This window comes from Aythya ferina (genome assembly GCF_964211825.1).
Source record: "Aythya ferina genome assembly, chromosome: 20".
In the NCBI taxonomy this organism is placed as follows: Eukaryota; Metazoa; Chordata; class Aves; order Anseriformes; family Anatidae; genus Aythya; species Aythya ferina.
In genome coordinates, this window is record NC_140318.1 from 9,917,936 (window position 1) to 9,936,725 (window position 18,790).

Genomic DNA, 18,790 nt, shown 5'->3' on the forward strand with positions numbered 1-18,790 from the left:
ACAGTGACCACCACAGCCCACCCAGGTGACACTCAGCCCTGTCCCATCGTCAGCTCAATGCTTCTGATCTGCATGGACCCATCACGTCCCCAGAGAAGGAACTCTGGTGCTCACTTTTACCTTGTTAACCTGGCTGTTGGCTTTCTGCTTCATAGGGGGCTTAGCCTCCAGGCCCTACCTTCTCCCTTCCCCCTGATCAGCTGCCGTTTTGTCTCCCTGCTTCGTGATGCTCCTATTCCAATCCAAGATGCCCAGTCCACCCCATCCCCTCTGCATCCTGGCAGGACTTGTCAGCAGCTCTCTTCTGGCTCCCAGTGCCCAGAGCAAGCAGCTCTGCATACAGAGGAGCAGACACTTCTCAGCAGACTCATCTTCATGACTTGCTACATAGCCAGAGAGGCAGTGGGAGATGCATTTCAAACACCGAGGAGCTGTACGGACAGCTGGACCTTGCCACATCAACCAGACACCCAAAGGAACTGGCAGAGAGACAAGCTGCACTCTTTGGTGTGGGGATTCATTTCAGTATCAGTAACTAACTCCTACACAGACAGACATCTGAGCCAGCCATACAGGCTTCCTTTAACGTGAAACTCTATCTGCTTGGGAGGGACAAAAGGAGAGGATGAAAGAGCAGCTGGAAGAGAAAGGAAAACGTATGGGTAGGGCCAAGTAATGGAAAGCAGGGAAGAACCCCGTGAATGTCAGTGCTGAAGTCAGATGAAAGGTGAGGAGGAGAAGAAAAAAGATAGTCTGAAACTATGGCCAGGAAAAAAAAAAGAGAAACCGAGTCTAGAGGCAAAAGCTCTTTCAACTGTGTGGAAGAGACAGGAGAGAGCTGGAACATGCGTCAACTCAGATGTAAATCCTCTCCCATCCTACAGCAGCTCCTGATGTGTCATGACCCTATATGTTGCCTGTTTAACATTCCCAGACAGGACCACTAACCACTGCCAGCTACTGGCAGAAGCAGGGGTGTTGTCTAGACATGGTAAGACACAGACATCTCCTGTCCAGTCCATCAACAGAACTTGCTCTGCCTAACTGCCTAGCTCTTTAACTGTAAATAAATCTATTTCTTTGTGGGCGTACATGCCAAAGGCTAAGCAATACAGTGATTTCTTGTCAGTTTTCTTTTATGAAGCCAAGTACATGATAGCTGTATGTGCAACTCTCATCTGTGAGGAACAAGTTTCTGCAATAGTAGAGATGTTTTCATGTTAGATTTAATCCTTCCACAGAGGAGGGAGATAAATGTCACTGCGGACAGAAAATGTTTGTCTTTGCCAGTGAAATATTCTCCTTCTGTCAGCTGATGAAATCTTTCCTTCAATGAAGCTCCACACTCAGCTTCCCTTACATAATGTTTTTAGGCATCCAGAGAATGTACAAAACATCTCAGAAGTCTAAGAGAAATTCTTGATTTTCATCCCAAAACTCTAGCTGCAATGCATCTGGTTTGCCACTTAATGAAATATTTGATGTGAGCCCACTAATGTAAACAGATGGGTACATCAGTAAACAACGTATGTCAGATGGTCACTGTGACCAGAACAGCCCCCAGGCAGGGACACTTCACAGGAACATGCATCTCTGGAGGCCTCAAGAACAATGTCCCATGCAAAGTGGGACTAGTGCCCACAGTATGTGCTGTGGCAGTGGCCAGGCTGGAAGGTCGCTGCCTGGAAAGCACGGCACAAGGAACTGGCAGCTCTGTATCACCAATTTGTCCTACGTATGGGCAGCTCCTCTTACCTGACACAGGGAATGTTGTTTGAAATTGCAAATTTACTGTAGATCTCCCTCTGTGACAGGAACTGATTGAGGTCTCCATTCTCCATGTACTCTGTTATCATGCACAGTGGGTCATCTCGCACGCACACCCCCAGAAGCCGGATGATATTTGGGTTCTTCAGCCGTGACATGATTTTGATCTCTTTCAGGAAATCATTTCTTGTAAAACAGAAAACGAAGGTTTGAGTCCTAAACTATTCCTTGGTTTAAAGAAAGCAAAAGCAGCATGTAAGAAAGTCCCTGACCACAGAGACTTTTACACATCTGCATACAGGGAGTTTGAGAGATGGTTCTGGGCTTGTGTGCAGCATCTACCCCTTCCCCAGCAAACAGGATTAATACAGCATTTCAGTTTGACATCATCTGTTCCTACCGTCAGCTCTCTGCTTACATCCTGTTCTTTACACAAACACTCAGCACCCTCCGAGGCTTTTCTCTTACAGAGTCAATAGTGTTAAACCATGTGAAACTGTTGCCTGGGGAGTATTTGCTTTCCTTCTCAGGTGGTTGGCATTGGGGATGTACTTACCTGGCTGTTTTGTTGACATCTGATCTTAGCATCTTCACTGCTACTAGAACCGGCTGGTGAGTGAATTCTGAAGAAGAGACCCCCAGGAACTCCAGCAGGCCATCAGCTTCACAGAGGTGTACCTGCAGAAAGCAACGGCAGCTATGAGAGCAGGCACACGCAGAAAGCCAGAGCAAAACGACACACTGAGGTCATCAATTCGGTCAGCGCTGGTAGAATGACCAAGTGAATGATCTAATGGAAGTGACATCGTTCTGATGACAAATAGCCCATAGATTGGCCAAAAATCCTGAACAAGACTGTGTGTGTACACTATGTAGCCCACAATGCAGAAAGAGACATGGATTGCAGCCTGATGGGTCCCCACGGCATTGAATTTACTCCACACATGTAGATCATCGGCTCAGTACATGACTGGGGGTCCAATTTGCCCAGCAAACACTGGAGATATTCAGGAAGGCCCCTGTGCCCGGAGCTGCCTGCGTTATGATGCATGTGCATGCAGACTACGTGGCTGCAGCACACTTGGCATGTATCACAACACAACAGCTGTACACGTACAGAATTGTCCTGCAGCCTAGCCTGGCTTGAGTCACTGCTCAGACTTAACTGAGGAGTGTCCAGAAATTACAGACAGCTTTCCAAAACCCTTTAATTCCAGAAAAAAGGGGAGTAGTGCATGTGTGTGTGTGGTGTGAACACCTCACCTGTGAATGCACTCAAAGTTGAAGAGGTGAATGCTCTTAGGAAAGCACAGAATCCAAAGTCTTTTCACATCAAAAAAAAAAAAAAACACATTAAAGACATGAAATTACTGCCAGGGTTGTAGAAAAGAGAAGTTGGGGGAAGGGATGCAATAAAACATTTGCTTAAGAAGTTATCAGAATGCACATTTAAGAGAACTGGACAAGAAATGCTGTAGTAGGTAAAACAGACTGAGTGCGCAGGATAGGAAAAAGGACTGAAGGAGGGGAGCAGACCAGATGTGCTAGCAGAAAGGTGAACATAATGAGAGCTTAATTTTATATCACTTATGTACGTTATATTGTTTATATATTTTACAATGCATCAAGAACTTATGCAAGAAACATGGTGAAGAGAAAGAGGAGACAGCACAGAAAATGGATAAAGCTACAATTCAGAAACAGAAGTACAAGAAGGCTGCTGCAGTTACATGGAGAATGAAATCTGCTGGGGTGAAAGTACAGTCATGAGACTCACTCTCCTTAAATTCTGAAAGTCTAGCAACAACATCAAGTAGAGACCAGCTGTACAAGCCAGGAATAAGAAAGAGCCATGGTAGGTAGTGAGGACCTGTATTTTAAGTGCTCATAGTGCCTCACTGAGTCCAGAAAGTAGATAGTTAGGAGCAGAAAAAAAATGCTGTGAAAGTTATGGAAGCCCCGGGTGAGAAGTGAAAAAAGCATGAATGAGACATGTTGCTAGAAGCAAAATTGCACACTAAGCTGGAGCAGAGGAGCAGAGCATAGGACCAGTTTGGTGAGACTACAAAGGTGAGAAGCAGAGAAGGGAGCACAGTGATGCAGCATATTTGCAAAAATGAGGAAAAGAGCCTGTGATGCAAGGAAAGAAACAGGCCATGAATCAAACTCCAAGAAAAACGGGGATGAAGAGCCTGTCTGCTGCTGTTTAACAACACAAAGGAGGAGGAGGAGAAAGCTTTGACAGTTACTAGAAGAAAAGGAATGAGTAGAAAAGAAAAACCAGAAGCAAAACAGTGAGGAAAAAAAAAACAACAACTCATGTTGGAGTACAAACCAAGACTGCAGGATTCACACCACAAAAGGGGCTGCACTAACAGCCAGGTGAAGAGATTGAGGATGTTAGCACCTCTCCAGTACTCTGATTAATCCAGAAAGAAGTGAGGGGGACAAGGAGAGAGGCTGGGGCAGGGAAAGTGTGCTGTCAGTAGGAAGGAACAAAAAATATTGAATGAAAAGTATGGACATCCACGGATGAGAAAGCAGTCAGTAAAGGGCTGTGCTTTGCCAAAATGTAGCTAACAGAAATTTTAAGGTTGTGTTTGAGGAAAAGCTGGGGAGGATAAAAGAGAGGAAGAGAGAGCAAACAAGGGGAAAATCTGGCTCAGTAATGTGTGGATGCAAAGCAGGGAGTGAAGAAAAAGAGAGGGGAAGACATTCACAGCTCAAAAGAGGCCCAAGAAGTAAAGAGAGAGCTTGGCAGGAGACAGATGCATGTATCATGCTGCCTGAGGCTTCTGACACAGACTGGGACTTGAGCAAGCAGTGATGCCAGAAAATATGCAAGGTCACCACAATGCCTGGACAATGTCTGTCTTGGCCAGGGCCAACGTGCAGAGCCCCATCACAACCTCCACCTGTTAATGTGAAAGCTCTTTTTACACCCAGGATGAGTCTGCCTTGGTTGGAATCACTGCTGGAGTTGACGCTAATCACACGTTTGAGGTGTCCATGGAAAAGCATGAAACAGTCTGAACTCTCACTCCCAGGCCTCTTCTGTAGGGCCATAAATAGGGATAAAGGCAGCAAACAGCCACGTGTTTGTAAAGCTCATGTGCTATGAAAGACTCACACATGGCACTGGGCAGCAGCCTCAGAGGTGCAGAACTGGGTTCTCTGAAGCCTACGCTAAAGGACATCAGTGTAACTGAGCCACCTGGTCTAGGGGAAGGTGTCCCTGCCCATGGCAGGATGGTTGGAACTCAACGATCTTTAGAGGTCCCTTCCTACCCAAACCGTTCTACGACTCTAGAGCAAGGACACGTACTAAATACAATACTGGGATGCAGGTCCCCCAGTCCCTGTGTATGCAGCTGTGCCAGAGAGGCAGCTGAGAGGATTCGCTGTGCTACCCAACTCCTTCCTGTTAGAGAAAGCATGGAAGAGAATGGCTGTACCTCTCCAAACTGTCCTTCTCCCAGCTTCTCCTTGAGTCGTAGCTGCTGCCGTGGGAATTCGCCTACTGAGATGTCCTTCTTGGTAAGTGAATCCACCGTGAGGGCTGGGACTGCATACATGTTGTTGCCTGTCACGCCTTGGAGGTGGACAATATCCGTTTCAGCGTAGTGAGGAACATTGTTCTGAAAGCCTTGGTGAGGAGTAGACTTGGTCAGGTCAGGCTCAGCATAGTCCCCGCTGCACACTGAGGAAAAAACAGAGACGGGGGGAGTCAGACACTCTCGCTGCCTTAAAACCAGTATAGCCTGGCCTCCACTCCTCTGAACCCTGCAGACCTCTGGGAGCTAAGCCCAGCTGCACACCTGCTAACCATACACCAGCGTGCATTGAGATGGAAGACTGCACTTTGTTTTAACTAGGGCTTAAACCAGGACGAGCTGCACTTCTTCCAACTCCAGAACAAATGCCTGTGAGTTGTGAGTGAATTTGTGTTAATCAGTTCCCTGATCCATCCAGAGAGCTAAAATTCTTGCCCAGACATGGAGGCATGAGTCTGAAGTGGTTACTTGTTTCTGATTCATCCTAAATTTGATCTGTTCCTCTTACCTGACGTACAGAATGTTGCTTGCAACATCAAACTTGCTCTAGATTCCTCTCTGGAGATTGAAGTCTCCATTTTCTACGTGCTCTGTTATCATGGTACCCTCTACCTCTTACAGCTTATTCACATAAACACCATGGGATAACTCTTTATAATTAACTCCCTGTACGGTCAGTAATACCCAGAACTATCGTTCTGCTTTAAATTCACATCCTGACTCAGTCCAAATCAATCTCCTTCTGTAGCATAATGCTGGACCTTAGCATGTTGTTGGTGCTTGAGGAATGCAGCACTGCCCTTACACTCGTTAATCAGCAGTGCCATCACAGAGTACAAAAGCCTCTTGGACGTGTTCCCTTCTATGTGCATCCAAAAGCTCCCCAGGGGCTGGAAGCCAGTGCACCACTGACAACCCCCTGCTGCATTTGCCTCTGCTTTTTCTATGGGAATTTCAAAGACTTTGCTGCAGGGAGAGGTGCTAAAGGCCTTCTCCTCTTCCACCAGCCAGTCTGGGCAGCCTGGGAGTGCTGCAGGCAGTGATTCCATTGCCAAGGGGCTGAGACAAACGATGACTTGCTGTTGTACTTGCCAAAACCAGCTCCTAGAAGATGACCTGGCTAACGTATAAACAATCTTTAAAGAGAATAATAAAAGGCCACCACCCTCTAGTGGGGCTGGTGCTTCATCTACCAAGGTTATGTACTAAAAAGTTTCAGAACTTCACAATACTGTCTTAGGTCCCTGGGTTAGTACTGCATTGTAGTCAGAGAAGATTAGTCAGAGACTGAAAACTGGCACACACTCACAGGTGAGGGAAATAGTAAAAGAATAAATACCTAACTTCTGGTGACTGATGGTTATATTACCTGAATCCTCTGCACTTTGGGAGAGCTCTGGAAGCTTATGGAGCAGTGTAGCTGGTTGATGATATTCCAAATCCAGTGGAAAAGCACGTTCATAGGTGGGATTTGACTGGTGGATCTGTGTCTGGTTGTTGGCAATGGTGTAGCTATAGAAGGAGAGGCGAACTGTGGCATCTTCCTCCAGGATTCGGCGTGGGGCCTTCCAAAAAAGAGAAAAAAACTGCTGAGGTGATGCTCAGTTGTTGAGTAATGTACTGGCTGCAACTGCAGCAATTTCCAGTAATGTCTTGGATAGGACCTGCATCCTCCCCTGCTGTGGGAAGAGATTTAGCTACTAGATGGAGCAGGGAAAACCCTGTACTTCCCACATAATTCAGAGCTCTTCAGGGTTAATACTTAGAACTAAACTTGTGCCTGCAAAGTAGCCCCATTGTATTACCTTTTCCAACCTTTTCTGAACATACTGCTTCCAAAGAATAATGACTATAATCATCAGGAGCAGAAGAATAATAGCCACAAGGCAGCCCACAAGGATGGAGGTATTGGAATCATCTGCCTTCTCTCCTATCCAGGTGCTGGTTACAGAAGACGTGGTTTCTGCAAACACAGAGGAATTAAGAACAATCTGCCATCAACAAAGCACAGGTTGTTACACGTGCTGGCTGACTTCCATGAGACCATGTCCCTTTCCATAGGGTAGTACAGAAGAGGTCTTAGGCAGCTCCCTCAGTATTAACATCAGCTCTGCCCTCATTTTGCTCTAATCACAAATTCTCACTTTGGAGGTTCACAGCTAAGAATTGTGCAGAGGACTTCTGCAGCCACACACTGTTCTTAGCATTGGAACTGATTCCTTGGATGGATCCATGTTAAAGCAGACAGCTCTCAAAGTTTCACTGGCTGTACGTACGCATTTGGCCCACTTGCTCTGAGGCAGCCTGGGCCAGAAGACACAGCTGAGGCTCGGAGGACTGTGAGATGCAGCTCTGTGTGGGCAATAACCAGGCCATACCCAGTTCTCCAGGGAAGGAGACACTACATTAGCTAGGATGTTACTTTGAAATCCCGCAACACTTGAGACCTTAGTGACAGAAGTCCTTACCCCAGGTGCCCTCGGTAACGTTGTGTGCTGTTTCCAGGAGATCTGTTGTGCTTGTGGCTACCGTAACCAAAATAGGATTTACGCTCTCCATGTCTGCGGGAGGGAAGTGGAGGTGTCAGTCCAACAAAATCTCTGCTTCTGCCAGCAATCTGTGCAATCCTGACCATAACCCCCGCCTTCCCAAGTGAGACTGGGCTGAGACCCACATAGCAAATCATGAGCAACGTGAGCAGTCATCTGCTCCCTCCGAGCTTCCCAGTGTGCCTGCAGGAGGCTGCACAGCCTCTCCACTGAGCAGCCCACACCTGCCGACCACAGCAAACCACCAGCACATTCAGCATCCTTCCCTGAGCTCGGCCAGACAGCAGGGACTGAATCAAGAGCTTTTTTTTTTTTTTTTCCTCCAACCTTCCTTCTCATTTAAACATGATTATAAAAATTGTCACCCTGGGCTGGACTGAGAGCCTGCCTAAATCTCACATGTAAAAGGGAGGGCAGCCAGCAGGGGCTGCTATCAGCAAGATAAGCAACAAGATGCAGTCAGAGCTCTCCCTTCCAGCAATGGCTTCTCACAATAGCTGCTGATGGACCTTTGAGCGGAAAGCTAGAGCTTTCAGTGCATCAGTGATAGCTGTTTTCTGCAAGGGATTTGACAGAGTCTAGAAGAACTTTTCAAAGCACCTCATGGTACTTACTTCTGTTTCATAGTTAAGATATAAGCAACAAAAGTTTCAGCCTCTTGTGTTTTTTGTTGTTGTTGGTAGTGGTTTTGTTTGTTTTTTTTTCTAAATATATAAATCTGCAATCTGCTAACTTTATTGCTACCTATAGATGTAGTTCTATTATTCATAACAAAATGCTTAGTAAAAACAGGTGAAAATCGACCCCTTGAGCAGCAGGCAACTGCCTTAAATAGAAATGTCCTACAGTCCAATTTTTGGTTGCCCTGGTTGCATTTCTGCTTATGTATATCAGTATCGGCTTGAAAAGCATCCTCTGTAGACTGGACCTTTCTGCCTTTGCAACTCTCTCAATGTTTCTGCTACCTTCTTCCCCACTGTGTAGCCCCACAGTGCCCTACTAACTGTCTTACACCAACCCCACAGGTCCTGCACCTCCCCACTGTCATTTCTGCTCTCCACCCTCCCCAGGATCTACTCGACTGGAGGAACACTCACCTGACTGAAAGGAAATCTCGCTCATCATCATCCAGGTGTCAGCAAAGTAGAAGCGGCAAAGTATGGCTTTACCCACATGCTGATTGAGGGGGACAGTCACAAACCTAGCACTGGGGTTTTTGTCATCTAGGACAGTTGCCACTCCAACAGGTTCAGGCTCCCAGTCTGCTATCAGGCGTGGTTTGAACAGACACTCCACCTTCTGGAAGATCTTCACCCCCTTGGAAAACATGTTGTTGCAATGCACCTAGGAAAACAAAACAAAACAAAAAACCCAAACAGGTCAGACTGGAGGAAGATCTATTGAAACCAAAATCAGTCCCCAGGGATTCTGTTAACAAAGAATTCTTTAGTTACAAAAGTTAACAAAGTTAACAGAGGATTCTGTTAACTTTCTAACATCTCCCTCATCACCCTGTACGGATACTCTTAACCCAGAGTAAGTGACTTGTTCAAGCATAGCTCCATCCACCCAGTGTGCAATGAGAACATTTGTGCAAAAAAGTGATTCTGAACAGCTGTTAGCTGTACACATAAAACCAACAATGATGGCATTTTGGCAGGCTCTTCAAAAGGCCAATATAAAAATCAATCAAACAAACCCCGTACTCATCTAAAGCATCAGATCAATTCTCCTTGATCCTAGGAGGGAAGAGAAAACTGTACCTGGACTCAAGCCTCTTTTAGAAAGCCTTCAGCTTCTGCAGTCTAAGAAATTTCTTCCAAAAAATAAACAAGCAATACGTGCAACCTTGAGAAGAAGGTTCCCCTGACATACAGGGCTTCTGCTGTGGTTGCACCTTGAAGACAACTGAGGATCTGTTTTCTTTATACTGTCACGTAAGCCTGTATCCATCAGCCTCTCCTGGTGGCTCAGTACACCGTCAGGTTGTCCTTGCTGCACTGACTCCACTAGTTTAGTCAATGGTGCTGGAATTTAAACCACCTTCACTGTGCTGCCAAGCTAACATCGCACTGAAACAAAGACGTCCTCTCCTGTCTCTGAGTTATGGCTTCACACTCTTGGTTTTCAGACTAAGCAGCTTACAAACTGCTTTCAAGCTGACTTCACAGATCTGTATTTGGGAGGTTTGCCTTACCCTCTCTGGAGCTGGTAGCACCATCTCCCCTTCCTGCTCCTGGGCTGCACCCAAACCAAGAGGTTCCAGCATAAGTGACATCTCCAGCTCCCCGGGGTGCAGCACTGCAGACCACTCAGCAAACACATGGAACCCTGCCAGGTCTCTGGCACTTCCAAGGAAGTGGGCTTTGCAAAGAGACAAGGCTTGTAAGGATCCTTTACACTGTTACACTGCCTAACAGTTATACAAATATTGCCCTGCCCTTTTCAAATACATAAATACAACAGTTTAAGTTCTGCCATGCAATCCTGAAGCCCTGGACCACTGTATTTGGCACTGAAGCCAGTGACCAGGAACCAAAGCTATAAGATGATCCTTAAAGCCGTCAGTGCCCCTCAGCCTGCTCCTCTGTTTTCAGAGCCACGGTGGTCTGAACCTCCCTAGCAACTCCAGAAATTTCCTAATGTCTGTGGAGTATTAGCAACTGCAACAACAACAGTTTCCCAACTGAATGCAGCTCTGAACCCTATTAATTGCTTGGCCTCTGAAATCTTGCAGTGAATAGCAGTGAAGCAGTAATGAGGACAACAGGCCTAGCTAGCAGGGAGAAGACAAAAGAAGGGTATTCGAGCATAATTAAGAACAGATGAAGCTTAGACAACATTATTCAATATGGAGATAGAGTCATCCATAACAAGGCAGGAAAGCCTGACATCTGCAATATACTGTCTGTGCCATATTTGGATAAGAGTTGGATATGTTCACGTCTTGGACTGACACAGAGACACTTTCTATTCCAAACACCACCTACTGAAGTCCAATTTTATAATATGCAAGCCTAAGTAGTTTGCAATGCAGTTGCAATATTTGCTAACATTTATTTTTAGTACTTTCTTGGATATTGGGAAAGTCCAGAAGACTGGAATGAAGCTAACAGGTATCAAGGTATAACACAAAGAAAAGTATTAACAGGCCATATAGTCTGTACAAAACAAATGCACAGCTGAACTGCTCACATTCAATAAAGATGGAAGAATAATTTATGCTAATTGATACAGTTTTATAATGAAATACTAAATTAAGTAACTATTTTTATGAGCTTATGCATTTGGTTGATCAGGATCACTGCGTTTACATGAAAGATCTTTATAAGGCATCTAATTTACTCATTAGAATACCTGACTCCAATTAGCATAATATGAACTCATGAATTATATTAATTTGACCAAAATCTGTCAACTAGTAAGTCTTATAATGTAAAAGGCACAAATGACTCTTTTCTAGGTGTTTTGCTAGTAGAAATGTATTCCTCACTCGAGGTTATTCACTACTTTTTTCAATGACCTGAAAGAAAGAGCAGAATCACCAACAATAAAATAAGTAAAATGAGAAAAAGAATTGCAGAAGTCAAACAGCTTCCTCAAACTAAATTGAACAATGGTCTGGGTTTGCTGGACTGGTTGATTTCAAGATAGTGAACTCAAGAACAAAATGTAAGTAATGCTTTCTGCACTGGAAGCCAATAACTTTGAACTGACTTTAAGCACGATACCAAAGTCTTAATGAACATTGGCTCCTTACCCTTTGGCTAAGAGGACTGTTTATGAATCTTGTGATCATATTAAAGAAGAATCGTCCAAGGCCAAGAAATTGGTACAATTCTTTTATGTAGTTTGATGAAAAACCTGCATCCAGTTCCAGTTTCTATACCTCCAAAGGAGTACTGGCAAACAAAGGACTGGAAGATAGCTACCAGAGTGATCTTGGATCTCACAGGACATTGAGAAGTTCAGCCAATTTAGTTTACTGAAGCAAATATTAAGAAAGTGATTTAGTCACAGTATAGAAGCAAAGAAGTTTCTGAGAAGGCAGGATTCCTGCTTTTTGCCAGCAAAAGCAGGCTAAGAGCCAGTGGTTGCAAGTTAAAAATAGACAAAATAAAACCAGGGTAAGTAACCACCAAAACAATTTACTTAAGGATGTGGTGGGTTCTCCTTCATTTGAAATCTTTACAAGAAAAGCCACTGATCCTTTTAAAGAGATTCTGCTGTTTACTACAGACTTTAAAAGTTCAGCTCATCCTTCTCCTCTGTGTGTTTTAAGTTCTGGCAGCACAAGTGCCGACTGAGGTGCCCGGGGAAGTTTTTGATGAAAATGGAAACACAACCATCTTCCTTTACCTCAAGGGTCAGGCAGGCCTTAGACAGTAAGCAGCTTGCATCCTAAATCCACCTTAATTGCCAACAGGGGCTGCCTAAACACTGCTTCAGGTGTTTGCTTTTTAATCTTTAGTTATTTAAGCCAAATACTGAAAGGAGAGGGACCAAGCTCTGGAGAGGCAAGCGTTCCCCTGCTTCACCTACCTACACCTGCAAATCTGGGATATCTCCTGCACAAATTTTGACTCCGGTAGTTTCTGCTGTCTGTCGGGCACTTTATATCCTCTGGTTTTGGGGACAGAGCCCAGAGGGGCAACCTGGAAGTGCCCAGACCCAAGGCCCACCCCAGGCTGCTGGAGAGGGACAACGCTGAATACCTTCATGGAGGTGAAGTTCCGTGGTCGGTCGAACTGAAACTCCATTTCAACACAGCCCGTGCTGAAGCTCTCGTTCTTCCAGCCGACATAGTCATAGCCTGGCCACACGCGGTACTGGTGGCTCTGCGTGAAGTCGTCCAGTCCCAGCACACCGTCCGTCAGCTGGCCCAGGCCGCCGTACAAGTGCCTGGCAGGAAAGAGCCAACAGTTACATAGACCCAGCTGGGAGAGCTCAGAGGGAAAGCACTTGGGTCCTGCAGCTGGCACCAGAACATTCATTTGTTCACTCAACACATCCTGGACAAGAACTGGTTCTCTATTATCAGGCAACATCGTATTTATTCTGTTCAGACTGGGCTTTTAAAAGCCTCCCCTGCCCTGGAAGAGGCAGGAGTTTGTGCACTGATACCAAGCACTGACAGCAAAGCCAAGCTACAAACAGAGTTTCTCAAGAAGGAAAACAGAGACCACAGACAGCGATGGCGTATGCTCTCCGAGCAGCAACCTTTACTTGCTGCATTTTATCACGGAGCTGCATGGGAGGAAACCAGTTCCCTACTATGGGGAAACCATTGGGGAAAGGTTTGCAGACAGGCACAGAAAAGCAGAAAACAGAGCAGTGAGACCATGGGAAGCTCACCCAGCCACAGCCAGTTGTAACTGGGATTATTTCTGGCATTGCTGCTTGTACAAAAGGAGAGTGTTACCGGCCCCATTTGCAAAGCTATTAAGATTTTTCTTCCAGGACTCTGCCTCGTTTAACTTCCTACCTGAGATTGCAAAGCCCACTGGGACAGTGCTGAAAAGCTGTACAGAGTAAAAGATGCCAGGCATGGAACACTCCTGACCCACCTGCCTTCTGGGAGTCATTCCTGGGATGTCCCTTTGTCTTATGGCAGGGAAAGTGCTAACAGTTCAGCAGTACTAGTGCCCCAGCTTGCTCCCTGGACTTGTTTCATTCAGCTCCTCTGGGCAGTCTTTGTAACCTGGGCTGCTGCTGCATGTGCTGAAGCTGAATAAGCTGAAGAATACCCCAAGCCCATTCCAGGTGTGCCCTCAAATCAGAGGGATTTGCCTAGGCCTGCATACCTTCCTTGCGAACTCCAAAGCAGGACCAACAGTGGGAAGAGGTGGACTCCTTCCGGACTAGGCAGGCACGCAACCTAGAGTTCAACTACCTCTAAAGACTCCTTGCTTTGTATGCTGGGTTTTGTGCCTGATTTTAGAGCTTCCTGACATTCCCTAGCAAAGCCAGTTCCCTAAGTTAGAGCAGGACAGGTGAGTGCAACTGCTACTTCTGTCTGCACCTGTAAGCCCATTTTTCCTTTACATCCAACCTCCCACTATATCAGTGCAGGTTAGTGCCTGATACTTTCAAATGTAGTTCCCTGGTGTCTTGCAACATCCTTCACCCATGAAGAATGTACTTTTTCCGCCCATATTTTAATTGTAAGCATAATAGAACACAAGTAACTTAGAAAACTATCTCTAAGCATAAGGAATTTTAGGCATTACTAAAAACTTTAATGGAAGTTAATGAAATATGAAATAGGACTTAGAATATAAGCACCTTAAAAAAAAAATCAATGGATGATGACAGGTCACTGAAGTCACCTATTAGGCACATTCTTGTACAACCAGGGATATGCTGCCTCAACAGGAGGCCCATGCCCAAGTCTGTCTGAGGTTTCAAGCCATCTAAATACATTCAAATTCATTTACAACAAATAAAGTGGTTGCACAATGTCTGAAAGTTATTTAATATTTCATATTCAGACTGTTAATGAACTCTTTCCACAAAAGTTAACTGTTGGCTAAACCATAGACACCTCAAAACTTTATACACCACCCTACCTAATTAATCTCAATCATATGAAAAATTAACGGTCCTTGTAATGAGCTGTCAAAATCCAGTTATTTTAGTCTTTTTGACTCCAAATTGGAAAAGCATCATACACAAGAAAGCTCTACAGTGATTAATCGGGCACCTTCCTCTCATACCACTTTGGCAGCAGTATCTCTGTTGACTTGAAGCTTCATGCAGGGAGTGATGCAGCTTTCCAAGTTGTTTCAAGTCCATCAGAGCTTTCTTTTCAAAAATAGTGTCTCAAATCTGTCCAGAAGCTCAGAGTTATCAAGTGCAAGCCTAGAGTTCAAGTGCTGAGCATTTTCTCAGATGCCCAGTTTACTCTGAAGACCTCCTGCAACAGTTTAAGATGCAGTCTGCTGGAGAATGCACTTCAGATACCAAACTCCAGAAGCAACAAAGGCAATGGAGAGGGGAAGGACCTTCATCTACTCCAGGGACACTGGGACTACACAGGCTGAAGATCCAGCCAGCTCTCCCACTCCAATCTGGGGCAACAGAAGAGTAGCAGCACCTTATGATCTGCAGTATCAAAGACAGCTTAAAACTACACCTGACCCAATAAAGAAATCAGTGCATTGAATATGGTCACAATTAGAAGCCAACAATGATGAGGGCTTTAAGGCAATCCCATACATCAGGACTGTCTCATCACATCACACTGCACAAAAACAGAAGCCATGAACAAAGACAGCACCGAGCTGTATAATGACAGACATCCTTTTGAAGAGAAGCACCAACAACTTCCAATAACAAAGGTTTGTTTGCCAGCTGGGGGGAATGAATCTGTCACATCATGAGCCCATGCCCTCCTTTAAAATAGCAACTAACAACATGTCGAAGGACCTGGAACAACAAAGCCACTGAAATAGCAAATGCTTTGGAGAATTAAGAGGCTGGCTTGCAGCCAGAGAGGTCTCACCAAAGAAGAGTTTGGGATACAAGATACTAATGACTAGGTAAGTAAGAAGAGAGAATTTGCACAGTGACCGAGAGAGAACAGGACGACTTCTCCCACCTGCGCTCCTGGTAGCCATCATAGGTCGAGTCATTCAGATAAACGATGGGGAAGCCAGGAGCCGCTATTGTCCCTCCTTCAGGAATGCTATAGGATGCCAAACCATCTAAAAGAGAAGGCCATATACCTCAGAAACACAGCAGCAGCAGCCTTCCATCATCTCTGCCCACATGATCCTTTCATTTATGATGTGGACCAACAGAAGCAGTTGGGTAGGCCTGGAATTCCCTCTGTATACTTGGGGACACAGGTGAGCCCCAGTCAGAGTTGTGCAAGGACTACTGTCCAGTGGCAGGCATGGGAATTGCTACTTACCGTACCAGACACAGCCGTACAGCTCCACCCTCATGCAGACTGTCATCGGCAGCTCCGTCACAGGGATCACCCGGATAAAGCGAGCAATGATGGGAGGCCGAAGATCTTTCAGGACCACATCATACGTGTCAATGTTGCCTTGGATCACCTGGAGAAGAGAAATCCTTATCAGTAACTTCTCCCTGTTGTGCGACTCACGTGTACAGGGGTGTAACTGCACCCCATCGCTTCAGACCGGAGAGATTTCCCACACAGTATCTGCAGAGGGGTGGTGCTGCTGCTCCCCTCTCCTACCCAGGCAGTACTCTGGGGAGAGGAGAAAGGCAGGTGGGAGATAAATGCACGTGTGGACCTTATGCTGCAGAGACCTTCAGAGTTACTAGTACGTAGCCTCTCTTTCCCTTGTCACTAGTTACCTGGTAGAAAAAGGACATCAGCATCCTGTATGAAGCACTGGACAAGCCAGCAAAATTCCAGAGTTGCCGCAGCATCTGGTGGACGGAAGTTCCCACAGCACTGCCATAATCACCCCATCCTGCTCAAGTGTGGTCTGACACGTCAGGAACTTTTACCTCCCCTTCCCCTCAGCCTCACTGCAGTTCTGGGAAGGGTCCTCTGCTCATTCTGATGGTCAGTGAGTGGAAACAGCTGAAGCTGTCATCCTCCCTGCTGGTGGTGGGCACAAAGTGCCCAAGGGACTTGGAAAGGGTCAGGACCTCCAGAGACAGAATAAAAACACTTTTGACATCGAGAGTGAGCAACACATGTGGGGGCTCCTGTCCAAAGATACTACTCGTGGGAAGGATGAAGGTTGTGGTCTGAGGTTGCTCAGACCACATGGATTGCAATTGGTGGTGTATGGGCAACTTAGAAGACAAGGGAGGCCAATAAGGGAGCAGAAAAGGGGCTTCCCCTTCACAGGGATGATCTCCAGAGAATAAGGGTGTCTCGTGAGCACACTGAGAAGCAAGAGAACTTATGGTACCACAAAAGGAAGCTGCTCAGAAGGCTGCATCTCTCTGAAGATGAGCCAAGATAACAGCACAGAAAGGCTGCTGAAATGGAGAGGAGGTCACTTCTGGTGGTCCTCTGGACTGCACCAAGAGAGCTGTGAAAGGTTCCTGCACCTGGTTTCACAGGTCTACTAAACTGCACGGTCCCAGCAGCTGACCAACAAAAACAGAAGCTGACTCTCTTAAGGGACGGGAGGCACCTAGATAGGCTGGAGCATTGTGCAATCATCAGCGACGTGGAATTGGGCAAGGGTAAACGCTGGGTTCTGCACCTGGGACTGAGCAATGCCAGACAAAGGACGGGCTGGGAGAGGGGTGGCTGGAGAGCAGCCCTGCAGGAAGGGAGCTGGGGGTGCTGGTGACAGCAGGCTCAATGTGACCCAGCAGCATGCCCAACAGGCAGCGTGCCAGCAGGCAAACCACATTTTGGGGTGCATTCACCACAGTTTAGCCAGCCGGTCAAGTGAGGTGACTCCCACCAGGCCTAGCACTGCTGCGGCCTCAACCTGAACACTGCATGTAGGTCTGCAAAATGTGACGTTTTCCACAGTGTGGAATGGATGTTAAGAAACCTGAATGCATCCAAAGGACGGCAACAAAGCTGGGATAAGGGCTGGAAGGCGTGTCCATGAGGAGAGGCTGGGACACTTGGGCCGTCTTGCCCAGAGAAAAGGAGGCCAAGAGGAGGCTTCGCTGCTCTCTGCAGCTCCCTGAGGAGGGAAGTGCAGAGGCAGGTGCTGGTCCCTGCTCCCCCGTCACCAATGACAAGACACATGGGAGCAGCACAAAGCTGTGCCAGGAGAGTCAGACTGGATGCTCGGACAAGTTTAGTTACTGTGGGGGTGGTCAAACACCAGACAGGCTTCCGAGAGAGGCAGTCAATGCTCCATGCCTGTCAGGGCCCAAGAGGCAGCTGGATAATGCCCTCGGTAACACGCTTGTACTTTTGGTCAGTCCTGGAGTGGTCAGGCAGTGGGACTTGGAGATTTTTGTAGGTCCCTTCCAACTGAGCTATACTAACTCTTCTTCGGTAAAGAACAGTCAAAAAAACAAAGCTAAAGGGGCATTTAGCTGCTTGTGGATGTTGTGACCAATTGAACACTGGTGCTACTTGAGATGCAGACTTCACCTAAAAACATACCAGTGAAGAACAGTGACCCCCACAGAGCCTGAACTTCTCTTTCCAGCCTACAAACAGAGCATTTATAGCACACAAAGTCAGAGGGACAGGCAAGTAATATTAAAAGCCAAAGGTCTTTACTAATACTACTAGGTATTAGTACCTAATACGATCTCTGGCATTAAATACAGACCCTGCTGTGACTTACAAAGCAACCCCAGTGCTAGAAATATCACTGTACCAGCTACCTTTCTAATCTGGCTTAGGTCTTCAACCTCCTGAGTCAGGGTTTTTCAAGCCGGCTTGAAGCAGGGTGATCTAACTCAGACAAAGCTGATTTCTTCCTAGGAAGTTTAAGGAAAGCTTATGAACATGACCAGAGTGCTGCTAGTGCTGCACTGTGTGTTCGAGTCTGCAGATAGCAGGAGACTGCTGCAGAGAAGCCCCTTTGGGTATGTGTGCTGAGCACATTTCCTACCCTCTAAAATTCTTCCTCCCCATAGCTCCCTACATTAAACACTGCTACCAGACACCCAGAACCTTATCTCCTTTCCCTGCCACCTTCCTTTCTTTTTTAATCACAAAACAGAAATCTGCTTTGCAGCTTCCAATTTAAAAGGTGAGTGTCCAGCTGGCAGAGGGACATTCACATAACATTTTGACTATGGACAGAAAGGTAGCAAAGAGCCACAGTTTTTAGTCAAGGCAATGGCAGCAATTTGAGGAAGCAAGTCAGGGGAATAACAGTGCAACATCATAGCAAACACAGGAGTAAAGCAGAAGATGCTGAATGCCTGATGATAAACAGGGAAGAGTCAGAAGAAAGTAGGATGCACCAGGCAAGAAATAGAGCACGTGCCTTCTGCAGTCTA

At 46.2% G+C, this 18,790-nt stretch overlaps 1 protein-coding gene across 7 annotated transcripts in view; it reads right to left on the minus strand.

Moving 5' to 3' along the window:
- The window catches only part of LOC311421924 (discoidin domain-containing receptor 2-like), a 58,156-nt gene that overhangs the window by 6,400 nt on the left and 32,966 nt on the right, over positions 1-18,790 (minus strand). For all 7 annotated transcript variants that reach the window (XM_084494403.1, XM_084494405.1, XM_084494404.1 and 4 more), the window contains exons 5-14: positions 15,786-15,933; positions 15,471-15,576; positions 12,586-12,772; positions 8,968-9,214; positions 7,790-7,882; positions 7,127-7,284; positions 6,691-6,886; positions 5,223-5,467; positions 2,324-2,445; positions 1,756-1,953 (exon numbers count right to left, since the gene is read on the minus strand). In XM_084494403.1, the coding sequence (XP_084350529.1) occupies positions 1,756-1,953; positions 2,324-2,445; positions 5,223-5,467; positions 6,691-6,886; positions 7,127-7,284; positions 7,790-7,882; positions 8,968-9,214; positions 12,586-12,772; positions 15,471-15,576; positions 15,786-15,933 (1,700 nt within the window). The remainder of the gene's footprint in view (positions 1-1,755; positions 1,954-2,323; positions 2,446-5,222; positions 5,468-6,690; positions 6,887-7,126; positions 7,285-7,789; positions 7,883-8,967; positions 9,215-12,585; positions 12,773-15,470; positions 15,577-15,785; positions 15,934-18,790) is intronic.